We start from the raw sequence: 27,616 nt of genomic DNA, 5'->3' as shown, positions 1-27,616 counted from the left end.
GTGCTTTTCTCGAGTTATTACACATGATATTAGAGAAACTAAGCAAATTTCATAACATCATGTGGCTTAGGGTCATTGCAATACAGTGTGGGCCTTGATAAGGTCATCAAAAATTTAAGCGAGGGAGATTGTTATATCCCAAATTGTGTGGATTTGATTTGATTAGATTTTTTGAGTTGTGTTATGTGGCCATAGGCTAAGTCGCATATCAAGTTTTTGCAAGATAGATGTTCAATTTACAAGTAATTACAAGAAGCCCTAATTACAACTTGACTAGTCTTTTTGAGGTGTAAGTGCAGATGTGACTAGCATTTTCTTCGAGCGTCACACAATTCGTGTATGATTAAATTTGAATATGATTAAACAATTAAATGATTTTTAAGTTTTTTAAATGGGTGGTATGATGAATAGTGGAAATAAGGTTTGAAATCAAGACAGCATATTTTAATACCCTTATAAATTATCAACCATACACAAAGCTTATGCAGAAATCTAAGAATTTACACCATCTAACTATTATTCAAACTAAATGTACCACCATGACCCAATGCTCTCTTTATTTATTTTTCTAGTACAAAATTTGAACTTAAGATCTAGAGTTTTGGTCAAAGGCAAGGTAGAATCTTGATAGAAAATTAAATAATAAAAATGGAAACTGATTTAAGATAATGTAAGTGAGATTTCACTATTGAAATATATTTTCAGGGTGAATTACATGATGGGCAGAAAATAGCAATAAAGAGACTCTCAAGAAGTTCTGGACAAGGATTGATAGAGTTCAAGAATGAAGCTATTCTTATTGCCAGACTCCAACACACAAATCTTGTAAGATTGTTAGGGCTTTGCATTCAGCAAGAAGAAAAAATTCTAATCTATGAGTACATGCCCAACAAAAGTTTAGACTTCTTCCTCTTTGGTAGGGTGTATGTTCATTACAAGGAAAATTTTCTTATTGGATATTTGTTTTTCTATTATACGCAATCAATTATTACTTATCATTTGCTTGCAATTATTTTCTACTTTGAGTCAGATTCTACTAAAAAGTCTTCATTAAATTGGAAAAAACGCTTCAACATCATTGAAGGCATTGCTCAAGGACTTCTTTATCTTCACAAATATTCAAGACTAAGAGTAATTCACCGAGACTTAAAAGCAAGCAATATTTTGCTTGATGAGGATATGAATCCAAAAATTTCTGACTTTGGCTTGGCTAGAATATTTGGGTTGAAAGGATTAGAAGAAAACACAAATAGAATTGTTGGAACATAGTAAGTATTCATAGCATTTCAAGTAAAAAAATTTAATTCTATTTGTGTGTATGCGTATATGTGCTTATTCATACACTAAATTTTATTGGTCAATTATTATTTCAGTGGTTATATGTCTCCAGAGTATGCCATGAATGGTGTTGTTTCAATAAAGACTGATGTATTTAGCTATGGAGTCCTACTATTGGAAATCGTGAGCAGCAAGAAAAATAATAGTTGCTATCACTCTGAGTATCCACTCAACCTCATAGGATATGTAAGTTTCTCAATTAACTCTTCTAAATTTATACACTAGATTTTGAATATAATAGTTAACATTGTGTGTACAACTGATCTTGTATTAGGCATGGAAGTTATGGAATGAAGGGAAAGGTTTGGAGCTAATAGACCCAACAATAATAGATGAGTCATCCCCTTCATCTGAAATATTGAGATGCATTCATGTTGGTCTTTTATGCGTACAAGACCAGGCAACAGATAGACCTACCATGCTAGATGTTGCAACTATGCTTTCAAGTGAAACTGTTCAACTCCTTCCTCCAAAACAACCTGCATATCTTATCAACATTGTTCAAGAAAAATCATCCGAGGTCTTTGAAATTAAGCCAAAAAATTGTTCCATAAATGATGTTACAATTTCAGAGATGAAAGCAAGATAAATAGTAAGCGAGGGTGGTTACAAGACCACCTTGACTTGCCAAAAAAAAAAAAAAAAAATCACTCTTGCAAAAAAATATTTTATGTAAACAATTTGTTTTAAACTAAATTGTTTAGTCTACCCTACAAAAAAGTTATTGAACACCCAACTTGAGAATCTCAAGAATTTGGGTTCAACAAAAATAGAATAATTTACATCCATAGTACTTTTATAATAATTTTACAAGGAATTATAAGCGACTAGCTGTTACTGGTTTTAAATTGGACCAATTATTGACATTACTTTCTTACCTGTTAATAACAACTTGTCACGTAGGATCGTTGTGAAAATATTATAGACGTTGCATTTCTCAAAAAATAATTTTGGCCCCTCAAATATAATCTTTAACAGTTTAAATAAATAAAAATAAATAAAAGCCTAAATAATAAAATAATTTTTTTTATTAACAATAAAAATAAAAGTACTGTGGATAGCGGACCGAAGCAAGTAAATCCTTAACCTAAGATAGCGGACCGAAGCAAAGAAAGTCAAAAAACTGTGATTTTTCCCCTAAATTTCAAGAACCAGTTCCTCTCTCTTATCACGATCTTACCTTTTCTTCATCGCTGTGTTCTCTTTGCTGTGCACCTCTCCTTTTTAGTTTTCTCTGGCCACTGTTCTGCATCTTCTTCGTTTCTCTCTCTCTCTCTCTCTCTCTCTCTGTCAGTATCTTATTTAGCATTTGTTTCGTTTATTTTATTTTTGTTTTGTTTTGGGTGTCTTTAAACTAATTACACCATTGAATTCAAATAAATTTTTAATACAAAGATAGCTACCCTCACGTGAAACTGAGTAGTGAGTACTTATGAGTCTTCTGTCAAGGCAATAAATTGAAGCAAAGTAACAAGAATTAAAGAAAGCAAAACGTGTAGAAAATAAAATTGAAAGCAAAAAAATAATGATAATAAATAAAGAAGAGATAAAACATAATCAAAAGGAATGCTAACCATAGTACGTAGACTAAAGTAGGAGGTGTGAAGGCTTAGAGGTTTTTTGGTTTTTGTGTTTCCATCGCTCATAACTCTGTTTCCATCACCCATAACTCAAAAATGATGGGACCCACGGCTGACAAGTATGTTTGGTTTTTGTTTTCATTACTCAATTCTCTAATTTTTGAGTAATGAGTTATGGAAACTGAAAACAAATTTTAGGTGTTTTTAGTTTCCAAAATTCAGGGTATGTTTGGTAACCGTTTTTTCTCCTTATTTTCTGTTTTTAAAAATAATTTTCTATTTTTGAGACTGAAAAACTTGTTTGGCAACTCAAAATGGGTATAAAACAAAAACTGTTTTCAAGGAAACTGAAAACATGCAAAAAGCTGTTTTCAGTTTCTAATTTTCAAAAGTCAATGAAAACACGCATTTAATTTAATGAATATGTTTTATTTAATGAGTTAACATTAAATTTTAAATCATAGTCACAACATATTTTAGTATTTTCTATTTTTTTTTTCAAAAAATTATCTTTTTAATTTCAAGTAACCAAACATGTTTTTGAATTCAAAAATACAAGAAAATTGTTTTTTCTTTATATTTTCAAAAACAAGTTTTTGAAAGTAGAAAACAAAAACTGTTACCAAACATAATCTCAGTTTTCAATGGCATTTTGGTAATTAAACACACACTGAGGGACCCACTAGTTAGAGGTTAGCTGCAACTTTTTTTTTTTTTTTTTTTTTCTCATAGGGTTTGGTGAGTTTGGGTCTTCTTCTTCTTCTTTTTTTCTTTTTCCTTTCACATTGGTCTTCTTCTTCTTCTTCTTCTTTTCTTTTCCCTTTCATGTTAAATTGTTTTTTTGTTTTTTTTTTTTTTTCCCCCCCCCCCCCCCCCCCCCCCCTCTCCTCATAACTTGAAATCTTGGATCCATCCTTTCCACTACCTACTTAAAAACAACCAGCTGTTTTCATGAAAACAGTTGTAGAAGAGCCAATGGTAGCCAAAAAGAAGATGGAAAGCATTTCTATCAATGACGTTAAAATTTCAGGAATGGATCCTGTTAAGTTATGGTTTTTCACATAACATTTATGTTAGCTTTATCTCATGACAAAAAATGTTGTAATTTCATTAATTTATTTCGTTGTATTTTGTGGGATTTAATCGTAATAGGTTTGGTATTAAGTTGGTAAAAATCTAATCAAAACAGTTAAAGGTCACATGAAGAGTACATGCCGGAAGCTGAAGAGTCAATGAGTTTTGTGACTCATCTCAAGACTTGGCCAACTCGTGAGATGACTTGCGAAAAGCACTGACAATTGGGATTTTAAGTGTGACTCTTATACCCTTCACTCATACTATATATACCCTCATTACTCACAAAATTGTAAAGAGGCTATTTAGAAGAAAACCCTAGAAAGGTTTCTACAACACACCTACCTTGTTAGAAAGAGCTACACATCCTTAAGAGAGAAATCCTTAGTCTCTTCTCCTCTCTTCTCCCATTGTTATATCATTGAGAGGAGATTTGTACCCAAACACAACTCACATCTATTCATAATGTAGAAAGTGTTTCGGAGCTTGAAAATCATTGATATTTGCCAAAATAAGCCAGTGAGGCTTGGCAATGCAATCGGGCGGTATTGCAGGATCTGGGAAGCTAGTGAAGACAAGACTCTAAGAAGTCTGTTAGTAGTTGGAACTTGGAGGGCTCAAGTACTTTGGGTTAATTAGGCTTGGAAGATCTTTTTGGTATCCTTGTACTCCAATTTATTCACTAGTGGATCATTTCGACTTGGAGGGTCACAGATAGGTTTTGGCTAAGTTCTTCTGTTTTGATAACACATCGCCGTGTTATCTTGGGTTTGCTATTCTTTTATCCACTGCCTTTTCCATTTTAGCTTGCACTTATTTGTTCATCCATGCAATTGTTGAGTGGTTTGATTAATTAATTTGCTAATTACGTATATTCCGCATCAAGTGTGTTAAACATAATATTAATCAAGCCATAATGAAAATTGGGAGTCTAAACAAGCTCTAGTTATTTGCAATATCGAGCTTTCAGATCCTAGATAGATGCAATAGTCATTTACAAATGTATGTTCATTTAGGGATAGACATGATGGTATTTTTTTTTTTCTATATATTTTCAAATGTAGAAGGATTTATAGTAGGGACTATTACGGGCCTTATCACTATTAATTATCCGGATCAGCGAGTAACAGGTAAAATTTTCATATGTTCGGTGTTAAAATTATCTTTTTTCGGGTGAATTTTGGGGCTCATACTTAGAAGGCTTTCCACACTTTTTAAAAATTTTCAATCCAATTGAAATTAATGAAACTTTAAAGTAACAAAATAGAAGTTTACCAAAACCAAAAAGTTTGGACATTATTTACTAGGATGAGTCATGATGTCTCAGACAGTGGCTCTTCCACGTTTAGTTGCAGAAGTTGAAGCTGTGGTAGTGGTGAAACCTTTGGAATTTTCTTTGGAAATAGGTACTATAGTAGGGATAGACATGATGGTATTTTTTTTTTTTTTCTATATATTTTCAAATGTAGAAGGATTTATAGTAGGGACTATGTTCATTTAAGAAAGATATATTAACTTATCGACAATTACGGGCCTTATCACTATTAATGATCCGGATCAGCGAGTAACAGGTAAAATTTTCATATGTTCGGTGTTAAAATTATCTTTTTTCGGGTGAATTTTGGGGCTCATACTTAGAAGGCTTTCCACACTTTTTAAAAATTTTCAATCCAATTGAAATTAATGAAACTTTAAAGTAACAAAATAGAAGTTTACCAAAACCAAAAAGTTTGGACATTATTTACTAGGATGAGTCATGATGTCTCAGACAGTGGCTCTTCCACGTTTAGTTGCAGAAGTTGAAGCTGTGGTAGTGGTGAAACCTTTGGAATTTTCTTTGGAAATAGGTACTATAGAGATTCTGAGGGAGACTCAAAGCTAATAATGAACGCATCTCTATTGTGACCTCTTACATAACTTAATTGAAACTTTTAAAATTTCAAAATTTTAATGGAAAAAAATAGAAGTTTTCCTATAAAAAGAAAAAAAAAGTTTGGGCATTATTGACTAGGTTAAATTATATCACCAAAAAATTTGAAAAAGGAAAAGCCAAGAAATTCATTGTAGGATTCAAATCATTATTGTCCGTAAGTTTTTTCTTGCATAGGCATTGATGCACTTAAAAATAATAACACACACATATATAAAAGTTTAATACTAGGTATATTTGATTTTTATTTATTTTTTTCTAACTCCTGAGAAATCTTGTAAAGATATCGATTGAGACAATCAGCAAATAGCTCATTCCTAGTTGCATTCTTTTTGTAAGTTATAGAAAAAAAAGGGTTAATTTGGAGAAACTTTGATGAGTAATGACAAAGGCATGCACCTCAAACGTGTAATTCATAGAGGTAATGCTACCTTCTAATTACTATAACAAAAATTAGAAAAGTAACCTAAAAATGGAAGTCAAGTGTGAGCTAGTTCACGAACATTCAAGAGAAAAAGTTATGCCCCAATGAAAAATGTATATTCTACTTGATGACAAAAGGAGATTTGTTGTCAAACTTTATGGTGTCCCAAAGATTAATTCGAACATATGGATAAAATTCTAGCTATTGGTTCTACTCATCATAATTACCATACATGAAGGAGGGTTTGGTGATGTAGGTAGTATCTTTTCCTAGCTTCTAGAAGTCTTATGGTTTAGCAACTCCTGTTTCCTTGAGGAAAACTTTTCACATTCCAAAGATATTTTGTCTATTAACTTGGACAGAAAAGAAGATCATGTGTAACTCACATGACCTTTTGCGTACGTGGCACCACATGAAAAGACCAAACTGCCGATTTTCAATCCCTTAAAACAAAGTTTTCGTGGTACCACAAGAATTGAATTTGTTAAATGATTTTGTTTTAAGTTTTGAAGCTTCTAAATAGGCTGTAAAACAAAAATGAACAATTCACTCTCCATAAAATTGAGATTTTCTTTATTTTTAGTAAATTGGAGAGGTTATATTTGTGGATTTAAATATCTCTTTGCTTTTATCTAGAACAAATACTAACCCATTTTTTCTACACTTTACATTCTGCATCACATTTCTCACTTTTGAAATTAGTTCCCAAGAAAAAGAAGCCAATATAGATAAGGCTTCATTAGCTATGTGGCTTGACTAGGTGGCCATTTTATAGTGGTGATGGCCTAATGGGTGATTATAGAATAATGTTATAGACACAAAACTTTTACAACAATTAAATTTGCAAGTTTTTATGGGTCCTTATTTAGAACTATTACTAATATTACTTTATTATCTATCATTAAAAACTTAATGACCTTAACATTTGTGAAATATTTTATGAAACGTTTTGTGTTGGCCATCTCTACGATATGCTAGTTGGACTACGTTTGGAAGAAGAGCGTGGAACAGACCATCTCTATTAAAAATAAATGTCTAATGGGCCAAGTTATGAGCCCATCTCTATATTACAATTAAAGGCATAAAAAATTGATTACTAGCATTGAAATGAAATCCTTAGAGCAATTTCAGTACTCCAACTCTCTCTCTCTCTCTCTCTCTAAAAAAAAAAAAAAAAACTCTTTTTTTATTAATCATAACATTTTTTTCCTATAATAAAATGTTAAGAGCATGTCACATCGTCAGTCCAGTTGCATAACTCGAGTATAATGGTCGAAAAGAAAAAACTCAAACTTCTTTGAGCTAACGTGATTTCAATAAATAATAGGCAAAAACACTATTTGGATCCCTATATTTTGAGTCACAATCAATTTAGTCATTATTATTTTCAATTTATAATTAATTTGATCACTGCCATTAATTCATTAACAGAAAATGTCAATATGGCAAACAGATTGCATAATTGGCATTAGTTGAAGGTGACCTAGCACAGCCACGTCAACTAAAAATACAGGTCAGATCCACTTTAGAAAAAATTGTTAGAATTAACTATTTTCTCTGTTTCTCATTTGAACCCTTTCACCTTCTCTCTCCTAAATCAACCACTGCCTTTTTCCTCTCTTCTCACTTCTCACTTTCATCTTTTCCTTTACCTTCATTGCCCAGAAATTCTTCATCCCCTTCCCCACACCAACCGACACGATATTTCCAATAGCGAAACTTAATCTTTCTTTCTTTCTTTTTTGGTCTCAAGAGTGTCTCCAACGGTGTTTGTGATGGTGGTGGTCGGTGGCAAAGATATCGAGGACGACATGGATCTGGGTTTGGAGAGGAATGAAAGATGAAGAGCTACAAAAGAAGAAATTAGCAGGGCTTTTATTGAGAAATCAAATCTTCACTACTCTTGCAAGAGCTACAAAAGAATCCTCTAACCAATTATTATTATTATTATTATTATTTATATAAACTCTTACCAATTAGTTTTTAATTGGTTTGGTCTGTGTAACAAGATTATGGGTTATAGATTTGGGGCTATGGATTATTTAGCAAGATGATGTTGCCTTCCGTGGAGTCAATTGTAAGTTATTCAAACAGAACTTTCCACAAAATTACATTGGAAACCATTACCTGTAGGGAGATACCCCTATTAATAAATTTGCGCAGGGTTCTATTAAGAATATTTCTTTCAAATCCAAATCCATCGAAGAAAAATAATAAATAAGATCACTTATTTTTCAATTTGCCCAATTGGAGTACAAATACGGAAAAGCTACTTCGCCCAGATGGTGTGATCAAGATTTAAAGGAGTCTACGGTGTTGGAAAATACCACATCGTTTGGTGTGGGGAAGATGAATTTTTAGGTAGAGGAGGTGAAGGGAGAGATGAAAGTGAGAAATAAGAAGAGAAGAAAAGGCAGTGATCGATTTTGGAGAGAGGAGGTAAAAGGGGTCAAATGAGTAACTGTGAGAATAGTTAATTCCATCAATTGTTTCTAAAGTGGATTTGGCTGGATTTTTAGTTGATGTTGTTAGGATGTGTGCCCTTAAATCCTATTGTATGATGCTATGTATGACATTATGTATGACTTAATGTATAATTAATAAAGTTTTTTATTATTATCTAAAATAATGGTTACATGAATATTTGGACATTATCATATAGTCCATGAGATGCATAGTATGTGATTTATGTGAAATATCACAGAAGATATAAATTACAAGTTCTTTGTAAACTCAAAATTATAGTTCGTAGTTGGCAATGAAATTGGGTATTTCATTTGCGAAAACTATAACATATCAACTAAGATGATTTGTTTTGATCATGGAAGTGAAGACTTCTAGTTGGTATGTTGATATGTTTTAAGAGTTAAGACATATTGAATTAGACTGTTATGAGATTTATTATTCTCCTAACGACTGTCAAATGAATAATAAATCTCACGACTTTTATTTACATAAACTCTTAATCTTGAGAGGATAATGGATCTGATCATGAAATGTAGGTTATTTTGATATATCAGGAGTGAGATCTAAAGCCACGATCAAAACCTCAGTATGTTCGGCAGTCACATTTAGTGTTAATGGAACATATATTCTCAAGATAGAATTCATAATCTCATAACGGAGATATAAAATATTCCCTTGAGATAAGTTTAATGAGTTTGGTTATTTAAAGTGTTAGGCCTAACTACTTTAGTAAGGAGTTACTAAAGTATATATTTATGAAATTGGATTTCATAAATATATGATGAATAACTTAAAGGATTAAACTGGGTACTCAAGAATTAAGATGTAGTAATCTTCTAAGCGGCAGTCTACATTCATGACTTTGTATTACTACGAATATTTTATGAATGGGTAGCATGTATAATAAAGTCTTGGGATATAATTTATTAATAAGGCCTAGAGTGCAATTATATTTATATAGTGGTATTAAATATAATTAATGGTAACTTTGGACTTGTCAAGAGTTGATAGAAAAGCCCAAGGCTCATGTCTTATTGGTCCCTTTTGGTCTCATTCCAAGCCACACACTAAAACCCAATTGGAAAGGCCCAATAGGCCAGCCCAATTAGATAACCAATTAGTTATAAAAGGAGAAACATACATAATTTTATTTTAAGAGATACATTATTGTGAAATGGTGTGTATGTGTGAGTGAAGCCACTCGATTATTCTCCTTTGGAAACTGATTGAGAGACCACACTTCTTGGGCATAAAGTGGAATTGGGGTGAAGATTAAAAGTGTTCTCAAGTACTTCTAATCTTTTGTTTTAAATTTCACCGCACTAAGGTATGCTATCTTGTTTTTAAATTCTGAAATTTACATAGTGCATGTTATCAATCATGAATGAAATAGATCCATGTTTGTTGCTTCCGCTGTGTATTTTGTATGAGATACAAAACTAAGAAAAGGCAGTGATCGATTTTGGAGAGAGGAGGTAAAAGGGGTCAAATGAGTAACTGTGAGAATAGTTAATTCCATCAATTGTTTCTAAAGTGGATTTGGCTGGATTTTTAGTTGATGTTGTTAGGATGTGTGCCCTTAAATCCTATTGTATGATGCTATGTATGACATTATGTATGACTTAATGTATAATTAATAAAGTTGTTTATTATTATCTAAAATAATGGTTACATGAATATTTGGACATTATCATATAGTCCATGAGATGCATAGTATGTGATTTATGTGAAATGTCACAGAAGATATAAATTACAAGTTCTTTGTAAACTCAAAATTATGGTTCGTAGTTGGTAATGAAATTGGGTATTTCATTTGCGAAAACTATAACATATCAACTAAGATGATTTGTTTTGATCATGGAAGTGGAGACTTCTAGTTGGTATGTTGATATGTTTTAAGAGTTAAGACATATTGAATTGGACTGCTATGAGATTTATTATTCTTCTAATGACTGTCAAATGAATAATAAATCTCACGACTTCTATTTACATAAACTCTTAATCTTGAGAGGATAATGGATCTGATCATAAAATATAGATTACTTTGATATATCAGGAGTGAGATCTAAAGTCACGATTAAAACCTCAATATGTTCGGCAGTCACATTTAGTGTTAATGGAACATATATTCTCAAGATAGAATTCATAATCTCATAACGGAGATATAAAACATTCCCTTGAGATAAGTTTAATAAGTTTGGTTATTTAAAGTGTTAGGCCTAACTACTTTAGTAAGGAGTTACTAAAGTATATATTTATGAAATTGTATTTCATAAATATATGATGAATAACTTAAAGGATTAAACTGGGTACTCAAGAATTAAGATGTAGTAATCTTCTAAGTGGCACTCTACATTCATGACTTTGTATTACTACGAATATTTTATGAATGGATTGCATGTATAATAAAGTCTTGGGATATAATTTATTAATAAGGCCTAGAGTGCAATTATATTTATATAGTGGTATTAAATATAATTAATGGTAACTTTGGACTTGTCAAGAGTTGATAGAAAAGCCCAAGGCTCATGTCTTATTGGTCCCTTTTGGTCTCATTCCAAGCCACACACTAAAACCCAATTGGAAAGGCCCAATAGGCCAGCCCAATTAGATAACCAATTAGTTATAAAAGGAGAAACATACATAATTTTATTTTAAGAGATACATTATTGTGTAATGGTGTGTATGTGTGAGTGAAGCCACTCGATTATTCTCCTTTGGAAAATGATTGAGAGACCACACTTCTTGGGCATAAAATGGAATTGGAGTGAAGATTAAAAGTGTTCTCAAGTACTTCTAATCTTTTATTTTAAATTTCACTGCACTAAGGTATGCTATCTTGTTCTTAAATTCTGAAATTTACATAGTGCATGTTATCAATCATGAATGAAATAGATCCATGTTTGTTGCTTCCGCTGTGTATTTTGTATGAGATACAAAACTAGATTTTTCATCAATTGGTATCAGAGCCAGGTTTTCATCTCATGCTTGTATAACATGTGATTGAGTTTTAGAATCAAAGAATATCATTTTCTTTGTGTTATGGGATTCTTGAATCTGCAATGATTGTTCTATATAATCACGTTTGTAGGATTTTTGATTTCATAATTTGTTTAAAGAAAAGGTGATTGACTTTGCGTTGATGTGAAGTGAATTTCTTTTAATGTGGAATTTTGTCTTTAAAAGAATTTCTCTTGGCCATAGACTTCTAGATGGTGTTGTTATATAACCGTCAAGATAGAAGTTTAAAACTTAACCGTTTGGACCAACGCACTGTTTCAGGATAGACTTCTAAATGATTTTGTTATCTTTAAGGAAGTGATATAAGGATTCAAAGCCTAACTTCATGAATTGGTTTAAATATATATATTAAGTCAATGATGCACGTTATCAATGATATATTGTGGCTTGGATACATCAATGTTAGCAATATACATTTATATATCAATGTTATCAATTTAACGTTAATGCTTGATATATATTATTATTTATATGGGTTCATATGCATTCGGATTATTGATATAAGGAAGTAATACAATGTTTCTATTTCTAGCATGTGTTATATGCCTTGGATGTCTTGGATCCGTATATTAAAGTGTGTTTCATATGTTGCAATTTATATGGAGACACATGGATATATATATATATATATGCTATCTTGTTAATGCTAGGATTATGAAATTTATTCCTAATGAGATTAGGATTATGTTTTCAAGGTGTCTAGCATTATTATGGTTCTTGATCTTAAAAACTTTTAATTTAAAATATCTAGTGGGAGAGAGATACAAGGGTTGGGTCTCACGGCCTCCATTGTCTGTTCATAGTAGTATGAAATATATACTTTGTTTTTGCTTTGAGCTTAGCATTCCATGCGAAGAGTATTTATTTCATGGTGCGACAAAATTGAACTACCTAGTTTATAGTAGTTTGATCAAACACCTTGTCTTAGCCTTGAGCTTTGCATTCCATGCGGAGGGTGTTTTGTATCATGGTACTACAAAATAAACCTGTTAAGGGAGATGAAATGTGGCTACACTTGATTCTAGACAATGGTATACACTAGACTAAGTATTATAGTATCCTCTATGCTGAGTTCTTACTATTATTACTTAGAGGCTAAATGTAAAACGGCATATTATTAGTATTTGATAAGAGTTATCATAATAGCACTAATAATGAGAATAGTTCTCAATCAATCATAGTATTTAATATTCACTCTATGTTAAGGGATATTGAATATAGGATGATTGGGTTGTCGTTGCATATTTTATATTATGGTTTTATTAAGGTTCCATACTATATGTTTATATGCTAAATTGATAATGTCTAGTTTACTAATTATATTCATGTTTGTTATTTTCAGATTTAAAATCATGGCATCATTTAGCCCACTTGTTGCTATTCTTATTTAAAACAAACTGACTGGATCCAACTATGTTGACTGGAAAAAAAATTTGGACATTGTTCTTACTGCTGAAGAGCACAAATATGTGCTTACTCAACCATGTCCTAGCTTTCCATCATTAGATGCTCCTCTTGAGGAAAAATAGCGATATAATCGTTGGCAGAAATCTAATGAGATAGCTAAGTACTTTATCCTAGCATCTATTTCAAATGTTCTACAGCATCAAATGCATGATGTAGAACTGGCTTCAGACATAATGCTAAGTCTGAAGGAGATGTTTGGTGAGCAATGCCGTTTTGTAAGGCAAGAAACTATGAGGCAAATTTATAATACCAGAATGGCTAAAGGTACTTCAGTGAGGGAGCATTGTCTTAGGATGATCTCTAATCTGAATACATTGGAAGTTTTAGTTGCCGATATTGATGGAGAATCCCAAGTGGATATGATACTCCAGTCACTACTAGAATCATTCAAGGAATTCAGGCTTAATATAATATAAACAAAAAGGTTTATACATTGTCTGAATTGATGAATGAGTTGGTAGTGGTGGAAGGCATCCTTGGTACTTAGTGTTGATGCCAATATGGCTGAAGCTTCTACTTCTCAACCTAAGTCGAAAGGCAAGGGTAAAAAGAAAAAGAAGAAGAAGAAGGACTTCACCAAGCAAAATGGTAAATAAGTTGCCTTAGGAGTTGCCAACAAAGGAAAGAAAACCAAAGGAAAGTGTTTCCATTGCGATGAGAAAGGACATTGGAAGAGGAATTGTCCAATATTTAAGGCTGCCAAGAATAAAGGTATGAAAATTACATTCCTTCTTGAAACATGTTTAGTATAAAATCTCACGGATTCCTGGTGTGTGGATTCAGGTTGTACTAATCATATCTGCAAATCTTTGCAGGGGTTTTAAGAGACCAGAAAGTTGAATGAAGGGGAAATGTTTCTTACCTTGGTTGATGGGAGCAGGATTCCAGTTGTAGCTATTAGAGTGTTTAATTTATGTTTTGAATCTAGAGTTTTAATATTAGAAGACTGTTTGTATGTACCTAATGTTCGTAGGAATTTAATTTTTGCAACTTATTTAGGTAAATATGGATGGTATGTTATCCTAAAAGACAATGTTATAATAAAGAAGAATAAAATGCTTATCTATTCTGGAAATATTATAGATGGTCTTTATATTTGAACTCCTGATAAGCATGAATTATACAATTCTGAATTAGATAATAACTCTCATGTAAAATCATTAAAGAGAAAGTTTTCTTTTACAAGTGATGCATATCTTTGGCACTTGCGTTTTGGTCATATTAGGGCAAGTGGGAGATTGTTAGGATGTGTGCCCTTAAATCCTATTGTATGATACTATGTATGACATTATGTATGACTTAATGTTATAATTAATAAAAAAAATTTATTATTATCTAAAATAATGGTAACATGAATATTTGGACATTGTCATATAGTCCATGAGATGCATGTATGTGATTTATGTGAAAAGTTACAGAAGATATAAATCACAAGTTCTTAGTAAATTCAGAATTATAGTTTGTAGTCGGTGATAAAATTGGGCATTTCTTCTGCTAAGACTATAACATATCAACTTAGATGATTTGTCTTGATCATGGAAGTGAAGACTTCTAGTTGGTATGTTGATATGTTTTAAGAGTTAAGACATATTGAACTGGACTGCTGTGAGATTTATTATTCTCCTAACGACTATCAAATGAATAATAAATCTCATGACTTCTATTTACATGAACTCTTAATTCTGAAAGGATAATGGACCTAATCATGAAATGTAGGTTACTTTGATATATCAGGAGTAAGATCTAAAGTCACAATCAAAACCTTAGTATGTTGGGCAGTCACATTTAGTGTTGATGAAACGTATCTTCTCAAGATAGAATTCATAATCTCTTAACGTAGATATAAAATATTCCCTTGAGATAAGTTTAATGAGTTTAATTATTCAGAGTGTTAAGCCTAACCACATTAGTAAGGAGTTACTAAAGTATATATTTATGAAATTGGATTTTATAAATATATGATGAATAACTTAAAGGATTAAACCGGGTACTCAAGGATTAAGATATAGTAATCTTCAAAGTGGCAGTCTACATTCATGAGTTTGTATTACTACGAATATTTTATAAAGGGGTTGCATGTATAATAAAATCTTGAGATATAATTTATTAATAAGGCCTAGAGTGCTATTATATTTATATAGTGGTATTAAATATAATTAATGGTAACTTTAGACTTGTCAAGAGTTGACAGAAAAGCTCAAGGCCCATTGGAGCTAGTGTCTTATTGGTCCCTTTTGGTCCCACTCCAAGCCACACACTAAAGCCCAATTGGAAAGGCCCAATAGCCTAGCCCAATTAGATAATTAGTTAGTTATAAATGGAGAAACATACAAAATTTTATTTTAAGAGAGACATCATTGTGAAATGGTGTGTATGTGCGAGTGAAGCCACTCAATTATTCTCTTTTGGAAACTGATTGAGAGACTACACTTCTTGGATGTAAAGTGGAATTGGAGTGAAAATTAAAAGTGTTCCCAAGTACTTCTGTTAGGTTCTAAAGACTTAAGATTTTATGTATTTAGAACTCTAATGTATATTGTTGGCAAACCATGATCAAAACAGGTTGTTAGTCTTGTTTAGACTTGCTCAAAGTGTGGGGGTTTTATGTAAAGTTGGAATCGAGTGGCTGCGATTGATCAAAAATTAGACTCGATCGATCAAATCTCGGGCAAAACGTTTTTATGCAGAATTTTCCAACTCAGCCCAAGCCCATTAAGGATTAAGGTTTCATATCTACTTCTCCCACTATATAAAGGAAACCCTAGCCACATTTTTAGAGTAGTTCTAGATACTCTTGTTGCTCATATTTTGCTGTTTGTGTGAATCTCTTGTGAGATCCTTGAGAAGCTTTCTTTCACATAAACTTAGGGTTTTCAAGGTAGAGATATTATCAACACCTTGATAATCAACTGAGTTGCTACCATTGGAGTTTAAAGAAACACAAGCGGAGGTGCTTGTATCTTGTGTAGAATCCAAGAAAGAAGGAGTCTGTAGATTCGGAGTTTGCACGTGGTCGTGTCAGTAAGTTCTACTAGTGGGTAGCATTAGGAAGTCGAGTGTGGGTGCTTGTAAGTCCTTTTGTATGAACTTCGATTCTTTCATATAGTGGATTCAAGTTTACCTTGAGGATAGCTAGATTAAATCCTCCCCAGGTTTTTTACCGGTTTGGTTTTCCTGGGTGATCATATCTTTGTGTTCTTTATATTTCCGCTGCTTTATATCTTGATATGATTATTTGATTGTGTTAACCTAGATTTGCATAATTTGACTAAGTTAAACACTTGGCTAATAAACTAGGTTAATCCAATTGTTGTGTTTTAAGGGGTCTAAAATGCTAACAAGTGGTATTAGAGCGGGTAGCTCTTCTGTTGTAGATCTTTTGATCTCTGAACTGATCCTTGACCCCTGTTATCATGGATAATTTGAAGTGTCTTTTTGCTCATGTTTGTGATGATTTGAATAAAAAGGACACTATTGTTTTTGTTGATTTTATTGATGTCTGTGAAACTCTTCACAAGGAATTATCTAAATCTTTGAAAATTTCTAAGAAATTTAAAGAAGAGTTAAAATTAGTTAATCTTGAAAAAGAGGAATTGATTGTTAGATTAAACGAATCTAATAAAAAGAATGAATTTTTGAGAAATCAAATTTCCTCTCAAGATGAGAAATAGAAAAGCTTGGAATAAAAGTTAGTTGAATCTAAAACTAAAATTGAAAATTTGACTAGTGCCAAGCCTGCTATTGATAACAGAAGTGTTTCTGTTTCTCTTAAGCCTAAAACTGAGAAAGTTTATGTCCCTCATTTCAAGAGGAATAAAAAAGAAAATGCTTATATTGCTAGGTTAGACAAAGGTAAAAGTTCTGATATAGACGTTGAAGTTTCTAAACTTAAGTCTAAATCTATTGTTAAAGAGCATAATAAATCTGTTTTTGTGCCTACTTGTCACCGTTGTGGTGTTGTTGGTCATATTAGACCAAATTGTTCCTTGTTGAGGCAAAAACCAAAATCTAAGACTAGATTTGCTGTTAAGAATACTGATGTTCCTAAATTTGTTCCTGTTTGCCACTTTTGTGGTGTCCGTGGTCACATTCATCTTAATTGTCATAAATTGAAATTTAAGCATTCTGTGTTTCAATTTAGGATATGTGATAATATTTCTCTTGCCATAAATCCAAATAAATTGTTTCATATACTTTTGAAAAGTTTAAGCTTGTTGGCTTGTGAAAGGAATTTGCAAGATTTTAGTCTTTCTCTGAAGATTGGTGTAATCTCTCAAATACACTTTGCTTCATATGGATTTTCACCTACAAAGCCGAAGACTCGTGCTAGATGGGTGAGAAAAGATTCTCCAAGGTGAGTGTTGCTAACTTGTCCTTGATTTAATTCTTTCAATTAATTGTGGACATGTTTTGTTTCTGTTTTTGGTGGTTTTGTTTTTTAGTTTTTTTTTTTTTTTTAAATCCAAAAACATTGAAAATTTTCAAAAAGACAAAAATATTTTAGTTTGTGTCTTGTTTTGTTTGTTTTGAGGATTACATGAATTATGATATCTCTCTCTTGATTTGTAACATGCTTGACATTATGGAGAAACTTGAAAAGTATGTGTTATATAAATGCTAAGCTATTTTTGATTTTGTGTAAGTATGTATTAGTTTGTACATGTACTCAAGGGTTAATTAATAAATTGATATTTCTTGTTTGTGTACCCTCTATAACTTAGTTAAGCACTATCATGCATTGCTTTTGCATTGTTCATTTAGCAATATGCGCTTCTTGTTTTTGGTCATAAATTTTTGTTAAACCAAAAAGATTTTTGTGATTTGTATTTCACATCTTGGATTTATAATCAAGGATTGGTCATATTATCTTTACATAACAAGTTTATGTACCTTGTTTAGTTTTGATGAGCTTATTTATTGCACTTTACTAGTTAAGCTTTGTAGTGCATGTTGTGTGGGAAGATGTTTATAGTTTTTGATCACATGATCTTGATCTTGAAGTCACATGTCTTTGACTGTTGGACTTAATTCTTTTGAGAAAGGCATAAATAACCATCTCACTACTGTTCACTAGCCAATCATGAACACCTTAGTGCATATCGTAAGATTTTGTGCTCGAGAAAGTGTAGCACTTGCACAAAAAGAACATAAGGTGTAGCCTCGGTTTAATTGCTTACTGCTTAAAATTGGTGTGTACTATTAGGCTTGATGCCAAATCACATAATTAAAATTGATGTGTATATTATGAGGCAAAATTCAAGAAACTTAAATGTTTGCAAGCTTATGTTCGAGGAGATGTGGAAGTTATATGATATAACTCTTTAGGTGATAGTCTCTTTCAAATTATATGTGATGAATTTTGTAGACTTTGTAATTGATTGCTATTCACATATTACCTCACATGTATCTCAAGTTTTTACTAGTTGCACACACTACACAAGTTACTCTTCGCTAAACTTGGTACGTTTTATTGTGTGTGATCTTGTTGTGGCCATCCAAGATTAAAAGTTCCTTGATCTTAATGCAAAATGTGTTTAAAGTTTGAGAAATTAGAAATTCTAGAGCTTGAATGTACCTGAATTGGGGATTTTGTTCAAATTGGGTTCAATTGATGCAATTGGCTTGTTGAATTGATGTAATTGATCATTATATTGTGTATTCTAGCTTGTGTGATGATCAGTTGGTCAAATTTTTCCTAAAAACTTAACAAGTGGTTTTAAATTTTTGGAGTTTTATTAGAAACTCTATGCTCAAGTCAATTTTGTGAATTTAACGTATATTGAACTTAGTTTCACTACATTAGAGCATGCATTATGACATATTTTTTCATGCATTATTTGTATTTAGGATTCACATGCATTATATTGATTTTTGTATCCATCTTGCAGTTTTACAGTCATATCTCTCATTGTTTTCACACATAGCATGCATACACTTTGCTAAATTGGGTACTCAACTTGATTTAAAAATTGATTGATTAATTTTTGAGTTTTGTACATTCTAGTATATGCTATTTCTTATATATGAACTGCAGAAAATATTTTTCTTAAGAGATATGATAGATAATCAATGTGCAAATATTTTTCTCTATTCATGCAACTATTTATGGGTCACATAGTGTCATGTTTGCATTTATTGAAAGAGAAAATATTTTTTTCATGTGTATCCTCACCTTAGTTTTTAACTTTGGTTTGTGTGTTTTTATTTTTCCCACCTCCTAAAGTTTCCCCAAAACTTTTTTTTTCAAAAACTTGTTTTGTTTTTCCTATTTTTATAGGGGAAGATTTTTTTTAAACCTTTGTTGTTCATAGGAGGAGTTGTCTCTATTTTCTATAGAGTTGAAGTGGTTTGTGTCCCATTAATTCTCTATTTTCTCTTATCCTTTATTGTGTATGGTGACTGTTTACTCTCTGTATGAGTTGTCTTTGTCAATACGTGACAAAAATGGGAAGAAATTATTGATTTATGGGAAACATGTTTGTCTTGTTTAAGGGGAGTTGAAATTATTTTTGAAAGGGGAGAATATAAATGAAAACTTTTTGTTGTATCTAACTTAGGGGGAACTAGTTTACTTATGTTTTTATTTCTATTTCTTGTTCACTGCTCATTGATTTATATTTATGAGTTATTCATGATATATGTCTTTGTTTTGTGTTTTGTGAAGTCAAGAATTTATTTGTTGATTTACTATTTTTCTGTCACACATGCGTTTATGCGTTTTGTTTAGTGTTTCAGGAATATACAGGTTGATTCAATTGAGCTGCTATCTACACTTGCAACTGATGGATAGTAGTTAGGATTGAATTTGTGTTATGAGCATTATTTTTGTAAAGAGCTTTTATTTGTAAACTTTGAGCTTTTAATTTGTGTTTTGTCACGGATTGTCAAAGGGGGAGTTTGTTAGGTTCTAAAGACTTAGGATTTTATGTATTTAGAACTCTAATGTGTATTGTTGGCAAACCATGATCAAAATAGGCTGTTAGTCTTGTTTAGACTTGCTCAAAGTATGGGCGTTTTATGTAAAGTTGGAATCAAGTGGCTGCAGAAGTATTAGTAACTTTCGGCCTAGCTCAATCGATCGAAAATTAGACTCGATCGATCGAATCTCGGGCAGAACATTTTTCTGCAGAATTTTCCAACTCAGCCCAAACCCATTAAGGATTAAGGTTTCATATCTACTTCTCCCACTATATAAAGGAAACCCTAGCCACGTTTTTAGAGTAGCTCTAGATGCTCTTGTTGCTCATATTTTGCTGTTTGTGTGAATCTCTTGTGAGATTCTTGAGAAGCTTTCCTTTTCATAAATTTAGGGTTTTCAAGATAGAGATATTATCAACACCTTGATGATCAACTCAGTTGCTGCCATTGGAACTTAAAGAAATACAAGCGGGGGTGCTTGTATCTTGTGAAGAATCCAAGAAAGAAGGAATCCGTGGATTCGGAGCTTGCACGTGGTCGTGTCAGTAAGTTCTACTGGTGGGTAGCATTAGGAAGTCGAGCGTGGGTGCTTGTAAGTCCTTTTGTATGAACTTCGATTCTTTCATATAGTGGATTCAAGTTTACCTTGAGGATAGCTAGGTTAAATCCTCCCCAGGTTTTTTACCGGTTTGGTTTTCCTGGGTGATCATATCTTTGTGTTCTTTATATTTCCGCTGCTTTATATCTTGATATGATTATTTGATTGTGTTAACCTAGATTTGCATAATTTGACTAAGTTAATCACTTGGCTAGTAAACTAGGTTAATCCAAATGTTGTGTTTTAAGGGGTTTTTCCGCTGCTTTATATCTTGATATGATTATTTGATTGTGTTAACCTAGATTTGCATAATTTGACTAAGTTAATCACTTGGCTAGTAAACTAGGTTAATCCAAATGTTGTGTTTTAAGGGGTCTAAAATCCTAACAACTTCTAATCTTTTATTTTGAATTTCACCATACCAAGGTACGCTATCTTGTTCTTAAATTCTGGAATTTACATAGTGCATGTTATCAATCATGAATGAAGTAGATCCATATCTATTGCTTCCGCTGTGTGTTTTGTATGAGATACAAAACCAGATTTTCCAACAGATGTAGCTATGCCACATCACCTTCAACTATGCCAATTATGCAATCTGTTTGCCACGTAAGTATTTTCTGTTAGCAAATTAATTTTCGTTAATAAATTAATAGTAGGGACCAAACTGACTACTTTCAAAATATATAGAATAAATTAACTATGACTCCAAAACATAAGGAACCAAATGGTATTTTTGCCAAAATCAAATGAAATCTCCCAATGGCAAAAGAGCTCAAAAACTAAAAATCCAGCCAAATCCAATGCTACGACAGGCCGGTGGCCAGCTTATATGGGTTGGCAACGCCACCACTCCCTCAACTAAAAATGTGAACTTTTTGACAAGCACAAGGCCCATGAAAAAAAACAATTGAAATGATGTAAAAGATTCTATTACTTTAGGGAGGTTCCTATTTGTTGCAGGGAAATCAAATAAGAGAAATGGAACATATTGGAAAATATTAAAAGATTTTTTTTGGTAAATATTAAAAGATTTTCATTCAATAAGTTGTCTTACTATCAATGATTGAAAGTTTTCTCAAGAAAAGTGGAAATTATTATTGCAATTGGCTAATCTAAATCTTTACGATTATTCTCTCTTTTACATTATAGCTTAGCAAAACAGAGAGAGAAAGAGTGGAAAAATAAGTTTGTTACTGATGGAAAAATACATGTTTGTATCGCATACAAAACATACGCAGCGAAAAATTAACAGATCTACTTCATTTGCAATTGATAACACATAGTATGTAAATTTTAGAATACAAGAACAAGATATTGTACCTTGGTGTGGTGAATTTCAAAACAAAGATTAGAAGTACTTGAGAACACTTTTAATCTTCACTTCAATTCCACTAATGCCCAAGAAGTGTGGTCCCTCAATCAGTTATATGAATTTGTTCAAGAGAGAATTAGGGAGTGTCCAACACTCACATACATACCATTTCATGTATCTTACAAAATTCTATATGCTTTTCTCCTTATAACTGATTATCTAATTGAGCTAGCCTTTTAGGTCTTTCCAATTGGGCTCTAATATGTGGCTTGGAGTGAGACCAAAAGGGAACAAATAAGACACTAGGTCTAATGGGCCTTAGGCTTTTCTATCAACTCTTGACAAGTCCAAAGTTACCATTAATTATATTTAATACCACTATATAAATATAATTGCACTCTAGGCTTTATTAATAAATTATATCCCAAGACTTTATTGTTTATGCAACCCCTTCATAAAATATTTATAGTAACACAAAGTCATAAATGTAGTCTACCACTTTGTAGATTACTATATCTTAATCATTGAGTACTCAGTTTAATGCTTTAAGTTATTCATTATATATTTATGAAATCTAATTTCATAAATATATACTTTAGTAACTATTTACTAAAGTAGTTAGGCCTAACATTCTGAAAAACAAACCCAATTAACTTATCTCAAGGGAATATTTTGTATCTCCATTTAGAGACTATGAATTCTATCTTGAGAATATATGTTTCATCAACACTAGATGTGATTGCCCAACATACTGAGGTTTTGACCGTTACTTTAGATCCCATTCCTGATATATCAAAGCAACCTACACTTCATGATCAAGTCCATTATTCTCTCAAGATTAAGAGTTCATGTAAATATAAGTCGTGAGATTTATTATTCAATTGACAATTGTTAGGAGAATAATAAATTTCACAGGGGTCCTGTAATACCCCAATTTTGTTTTTATGATTATCACCATACCTTATCATTTTAATATAAAGTTGATGTACTATATGTGTGTGCACAATAAGATGGGATTAGACAATTTTGTGGTGCTACAAATAGAGAGAAAAATTAAAGTTTTAGTGCATACATTTTAGTGCGGTAGTTAAAATATTAAATAAACAAATAAAAGATGAAGATGTTTTATGGGCTTCTTAGAGACTAAAGAGATAAGCTTCAGTGGATTTTAAATTCCAGCCCACTACCCCACCAAGCCCACATCTCTGATGTGTTAAAATATAAGTTGGAGGAAAAGATAAATTAGGGTTTTCATGGGAAGAGTTTTATCAAGGAGGCTAAGAGGTGTTTTTCCTTAGGCTCCACTTGGGAGGAGGGAATGGAATGGAATGGAAAGGAATAAAAAGAATAATTTTAGAATATTCTTCATTTCTCTTGTTTGGGAGTTTTAATGGAGGGAATGGAAAGTCCATTCCCTTGTTTGGGAGTTTAAGTGGGAGGGAATGGAATGGGTAGGAGGGAACACTCATTCCTTTCTATTCCCTTAAAACCTCAAATTTTCATTCCTCCCGAAATTGGGAGGAATGAGAGGGAATGAAATTAGATTTAATGATTTTTTTACTAAAACTCCCAAAATACCCCTATATATTCAACCCTTTATTTTAAAACAGGGGTTTAATAGTAATATTGTCATAAAATGATTCCATTCCATTCCCTCCATGTTGCTCCCAACAGGATTACTTACATTCCATTCATTTTCATTCATTTCCATTCCTTTATTTTAAAACATCCAAACAAGGTTACTTAATTCCATTCCATTCCATTCTTTTCCATTCCTTTCCCTTACTTAAATACATTTAATTCCATTCTATTCCTTTCTATTCTCTTATAATTATCTCGTTCCATTCCATTCCATTCCCTTATGAACTCCCAAGCGGAGCCTTAGAGTTAGAGCACATACAATTGATGAGGCAATCAGACTATTCAAGGTATGATTTCTCATCATTAGAAACAAAGAATTAAAAGTTATAAGGTTATCTTGGAATCAGTTGTGATATTATATTGTTCAGAAGTTTGATTTTGGTCCTAAAATTCTACTTATATGTTACGGTTAGATTTGCCGCTGTGTATCCATGAACAAAGGCATGACTATTACGTTTTCATTAGGATATTTATATATATAATCCTAGATTGAGCCACAGAATTTCAAGAATCAATGATTTTGGCTTAAGTCTTCCTTCGGTTTTGTACACATAATATATATATATATATATATAAAATAAGTCAATGATGCTGCCACCGTTTCATTGAGATTGTGCTAGTAAAACCATTGAGGTTATATATTAAAGGTTGGAATCGGCTTTTGTGGGTGTATGGTTCTCACTTTGTTCTCTGCGGGTCCCTAGAATAGGTATATATATTGCCATCAGGTCTTCTATTAGATTTGTATATATTAGGTCCTTTTAGTTTTGCCACGTTTCTTTGATTATATATGTTAGGATGAATTAACGTTTTCTTTGGGGTTGTATATTAAATCCTAGGTCAATGATATTTTGGCTACTGCCTTCTTCATGGCAATATGAGTTTCGATTAATGCAAGGGAATATTATTAGTTAGAATATCATTGGTTAGAGAAACTTTAATTTAGTGTTAAAGTGTTATTAGTTCAGCAAAATATAATCCTAGTGAGTTCATTTGTATAGTTCTATAAGCTTTATATTCTCGTAGAGGATATTAAGTATATTTCCATGATTGATTATATGTCCTTAAATTATTTGATTATTGAGTAAAAATATTTGAAAATTGTTCTAGGTGATATCTAAAGATTTTAGAGGAATTGTTAAGAAAAGTTCTTTTGGAATTGCTTTTGGAGGTAAGTAACCTTATCCTAATTGGTTTTATTTTGCTTATACTACTATATTTTAACTACTGGAATTTGTTTATAATTGTTACTATTTTATTTAATTGTTTTACCTACATTGATTTAAAGTAAAGAATAAATAATTATCACAAATATATTGAGTACTGAGTACATAGTTTAATATATATGTATTTGAATGAGATATATTTTTGTTCAAACTATGATTTGATATATATGATTTTAGACAATCTAACTATATTTTGACTCTGATACATAGAATTTTTATTTCTATTGTATTACTGATTTCAAGTAAAGGATTATTACAAATATATTTTAATACTAAGTATATGATTTTTACATACATGCTTGAATAAGATATATTTTTGTTAGAAACTATGATTTCATATATATGATTATGAACAATCTGACTATGAATTGATTTTGATACCCACCCAATTGGGTTATTCATTGGTGTTCTAATACCCAAACCAATGGGGGTTATTCATTGGTATTCTGATAACCAAACCAGTGGGCGTTATTCATTGGTACTCTGATACCCAGCCAATGGGGGTTATTCATTGGTACTCCGATACCCAACCAATGGGGGTTATTCATTGGTACTTTGTGGTATTCTGATACCCAGCCAATGGGGGTTATTCATTGGTACTCTGATACCCAGTCATGGGGATATAGTGTGACCATAGTCATAAGATTGTTAAGAATATAAATTACGTTTGAGTATTTGAACCATTTTGATTCCTTAAAACTACATATGCGATTTTGGAAATGTTCGAGTATTTAACTATTTTGAGTCACTTAAACTACTTATGCATTTTTGGAACCTATTGTAAGTTATAGCTTTTGATATATGGAAGACTGACTAATTTCTAAACCATCTATGATATATATTTGTAAGCTTAAAGTATGTGATCTATTTGCAACTTATTATTTTAAGACTGAAACTTCTTAGTTCTTCTTGAAAACCCATAGTATATTATAACTTTTGAAAACTCATATTACATCTTATTACTTTACAGATCTATTGCTTGATAAAACTTATTATGATTTTGGTTACTTATTGAGTTATCAACTCACCACCCTTTTTCCCCTCCAGTTTCAGATTGTGAAGAATAGCAAGTTTTGAGAGTTTTTGATGTTGTGTTGTGAGCAGAAAAAGAAGTTTTGTGATATTGGGATTGGATTGTCTTCTAATAGTTTTATATTTATTGGCCAATTGGCACTATGTACATGAGGTTTGGATTTGTTCCTATTAAATTATTGGAGATCTATTCATAAAGAATTTGTTGAGGTATTTTGGATTTATTTGATTTAATTTTTGAGGATAAATTTTAGTTGCTAAGAATGCCTTGCACACTTGTAGGGTGCTTACTTTATAATCGTGCGACAATTGTCATGTGCTTATTTTTATAGTTGGGTTCAGGACGTGACCCAGTTTTAACTCTTAAAACATATCAACTTATCAACTAGAAGTCTCTACTTCCATGATCAAGACAAATCATCTTAATTGATATGTTATAGTCTTCGCAGATGAAATGCCCAATTTCATCACCAACTATGAACTAAAATTCTGAATTTACAAAGAACTTCTGATTTATATCTTCTGTGACTTTTTACATAAATCACATACTATGCATATCACGGACTATATGATAATGTTCGAATATTCATGTTTCCATTATTTTAGATAATAATAAAACAACTTTATTAATCACAATATTAAATCATACATAATGTCATACATAATAAAGTACATAGCATCATACAATAGGATTTAAGGGCACTAATCCTAACAGTCTCCCACTATGTAAGTTTCTCAATTAACTCGTCTAAATTTATACACGAGATTTTAAATATAATAGTTAACATTGTGTGTACAACTGGTCTTGTATCAGGCATGGCAGTTATGGAATGAAGGGAAATGTTTGGAGCTAATAGACCCAACAATAATAGATGAGTCATTCCCTTCATCTGAAATATTGAGATGCATTTATGTTGGTCTTTTATGCGTACAAAACTAGGCAACAGATAGACCTACCATGCTAGATGTTGCAACTATGCTTTCAAGTGAAACTGTTCAACTCCTTCCTCCAAAACAACCTGCATATCTTATCAACATTGTTCAAGAAAAATCATTAGAGGTTTATGAAATTAAGTCAGAAAATTGTTCCATAAATGATGTTACAATTTCAAAGATGAAAGCAAGATAAATCCTAAGCGAGGGTGGTTACAAGACCACCTTGACTTGCCAAAAAAATAATCATTCTTGCAAAAAAATATTTTATATAAACAATTTGTTTTAAACTAAACTGTTTTGTCTACCCTACAAAAAGTTATTGACCACATCTCAAGAATTTGCGTTCAACAAAAATAAAATAATGTATGTCCACAATACTTTTATAATAATTTTTTAAAGAATTATAGGTGACTAGTTGTTTCTGATTTTAAACTGGGTGAACCATTGACATTACTTTCTTACAAGTCAATAACAACTTGTCACGTAGGATCGTTGTAAAAATATTATAGACGTGGCATTTCTCAAAAAATAATTTTGGCCCCTCAAACATAATCCTTAACCCTTTAAATAAATAAAATAAATAAAAGCCTAAATAATAAAAATAAATTCTTTTTTGAGTAACAATAATAATAAAAATTATTTAGCCTTCA

At 31.7% G+C, this 27,616-nt stretch overlaps 1 protein-coding gene across 4 annotated transcripts; it reads left to right on the top strand.

The window, feature by feature from the left end:
- Positions 1–470: 470 nt before the first annotated feature.
- Positions 471–27,200, top strand: LOC112003063 (receptor-like serine/threonine-protein kinase SD1-6). Of its 4 annotated transcripts, none has more exons than XM_065761280.1 (4): positions 487–916; positions 1,085–1,268; positions 1,374–1,524; positions 1,613–1,973. In XM_065761280.1, the coding sequence occupies exons 1-4, from the start codon at positions 883–885 to the stop codon at positions 1,925–1,927; spliced, it is 684 nt and encodes a 227-aa protein (XP_065617352.1). In that variant the 5' UTR covers positions 487–882; the 3' UTR covers positions 1,928–1,973. The 4 variants fall into 4 exon arrangements, with proteins under 4 accessions (XP_065617353.1, XP_065617351.1, XP_065617352.1 ...); XM_024035233.2 differs by having other exon boundaries at positions 1,031–1,268; XM_065761281.1 differs by lacking the exon at positions 1,613–1,973 and adding an exon at positions 26,845–27,200 and having other exon boundaries at positions 471–1,268.
- Positions 27,201–27,616: the final 416 nt, after the last annotated feature.

The sequence above is a fragment of the Quercus suber genome, unplaced genomic scaffold, assembly GCF_002906115.3.
Source record: "Quercus suber isolate HL8 unplaced genomic scaffold, Cork oak 2.0 scaffold_404, whole genome shotgun sequence".
Lineage (NCBI taxonomy): Eukaryota > Viridiplantae > Streptophyta > Magnoliopsida > Fagales > Fagaceae > Quercus > Quercus suber.
Note: the sequence above shows the minus strand (reverse complement) of the source record. Positions and strands in the feature narration are given on the sequence as shown.

Excerpts from the sequence above, each read along its gene's own strand:
- LOC112003063 (XM_065761279.1), top strand. The coding sequence starts at position 883 with ATGCCCAACAAAAGTTTAGACTTCTTCCTCTTTGGTAGGGTGTATGTT. Across the intron at positions 1,269-1,373 it reads AATAGAATTGTTGGAACATA|TGGTTATATGTCTCCAGAGT; the intron begins GTAAGTATTCAT and ends TTATTATTTCAG. Across the intron at positions 1,525-1,612 it reads CACTCAACCTCATAGGATAT|GCATGGAAGTTATGGAATGA; the intron begins GTAAGTTTCTCA and ends ATCTTGTATTAG.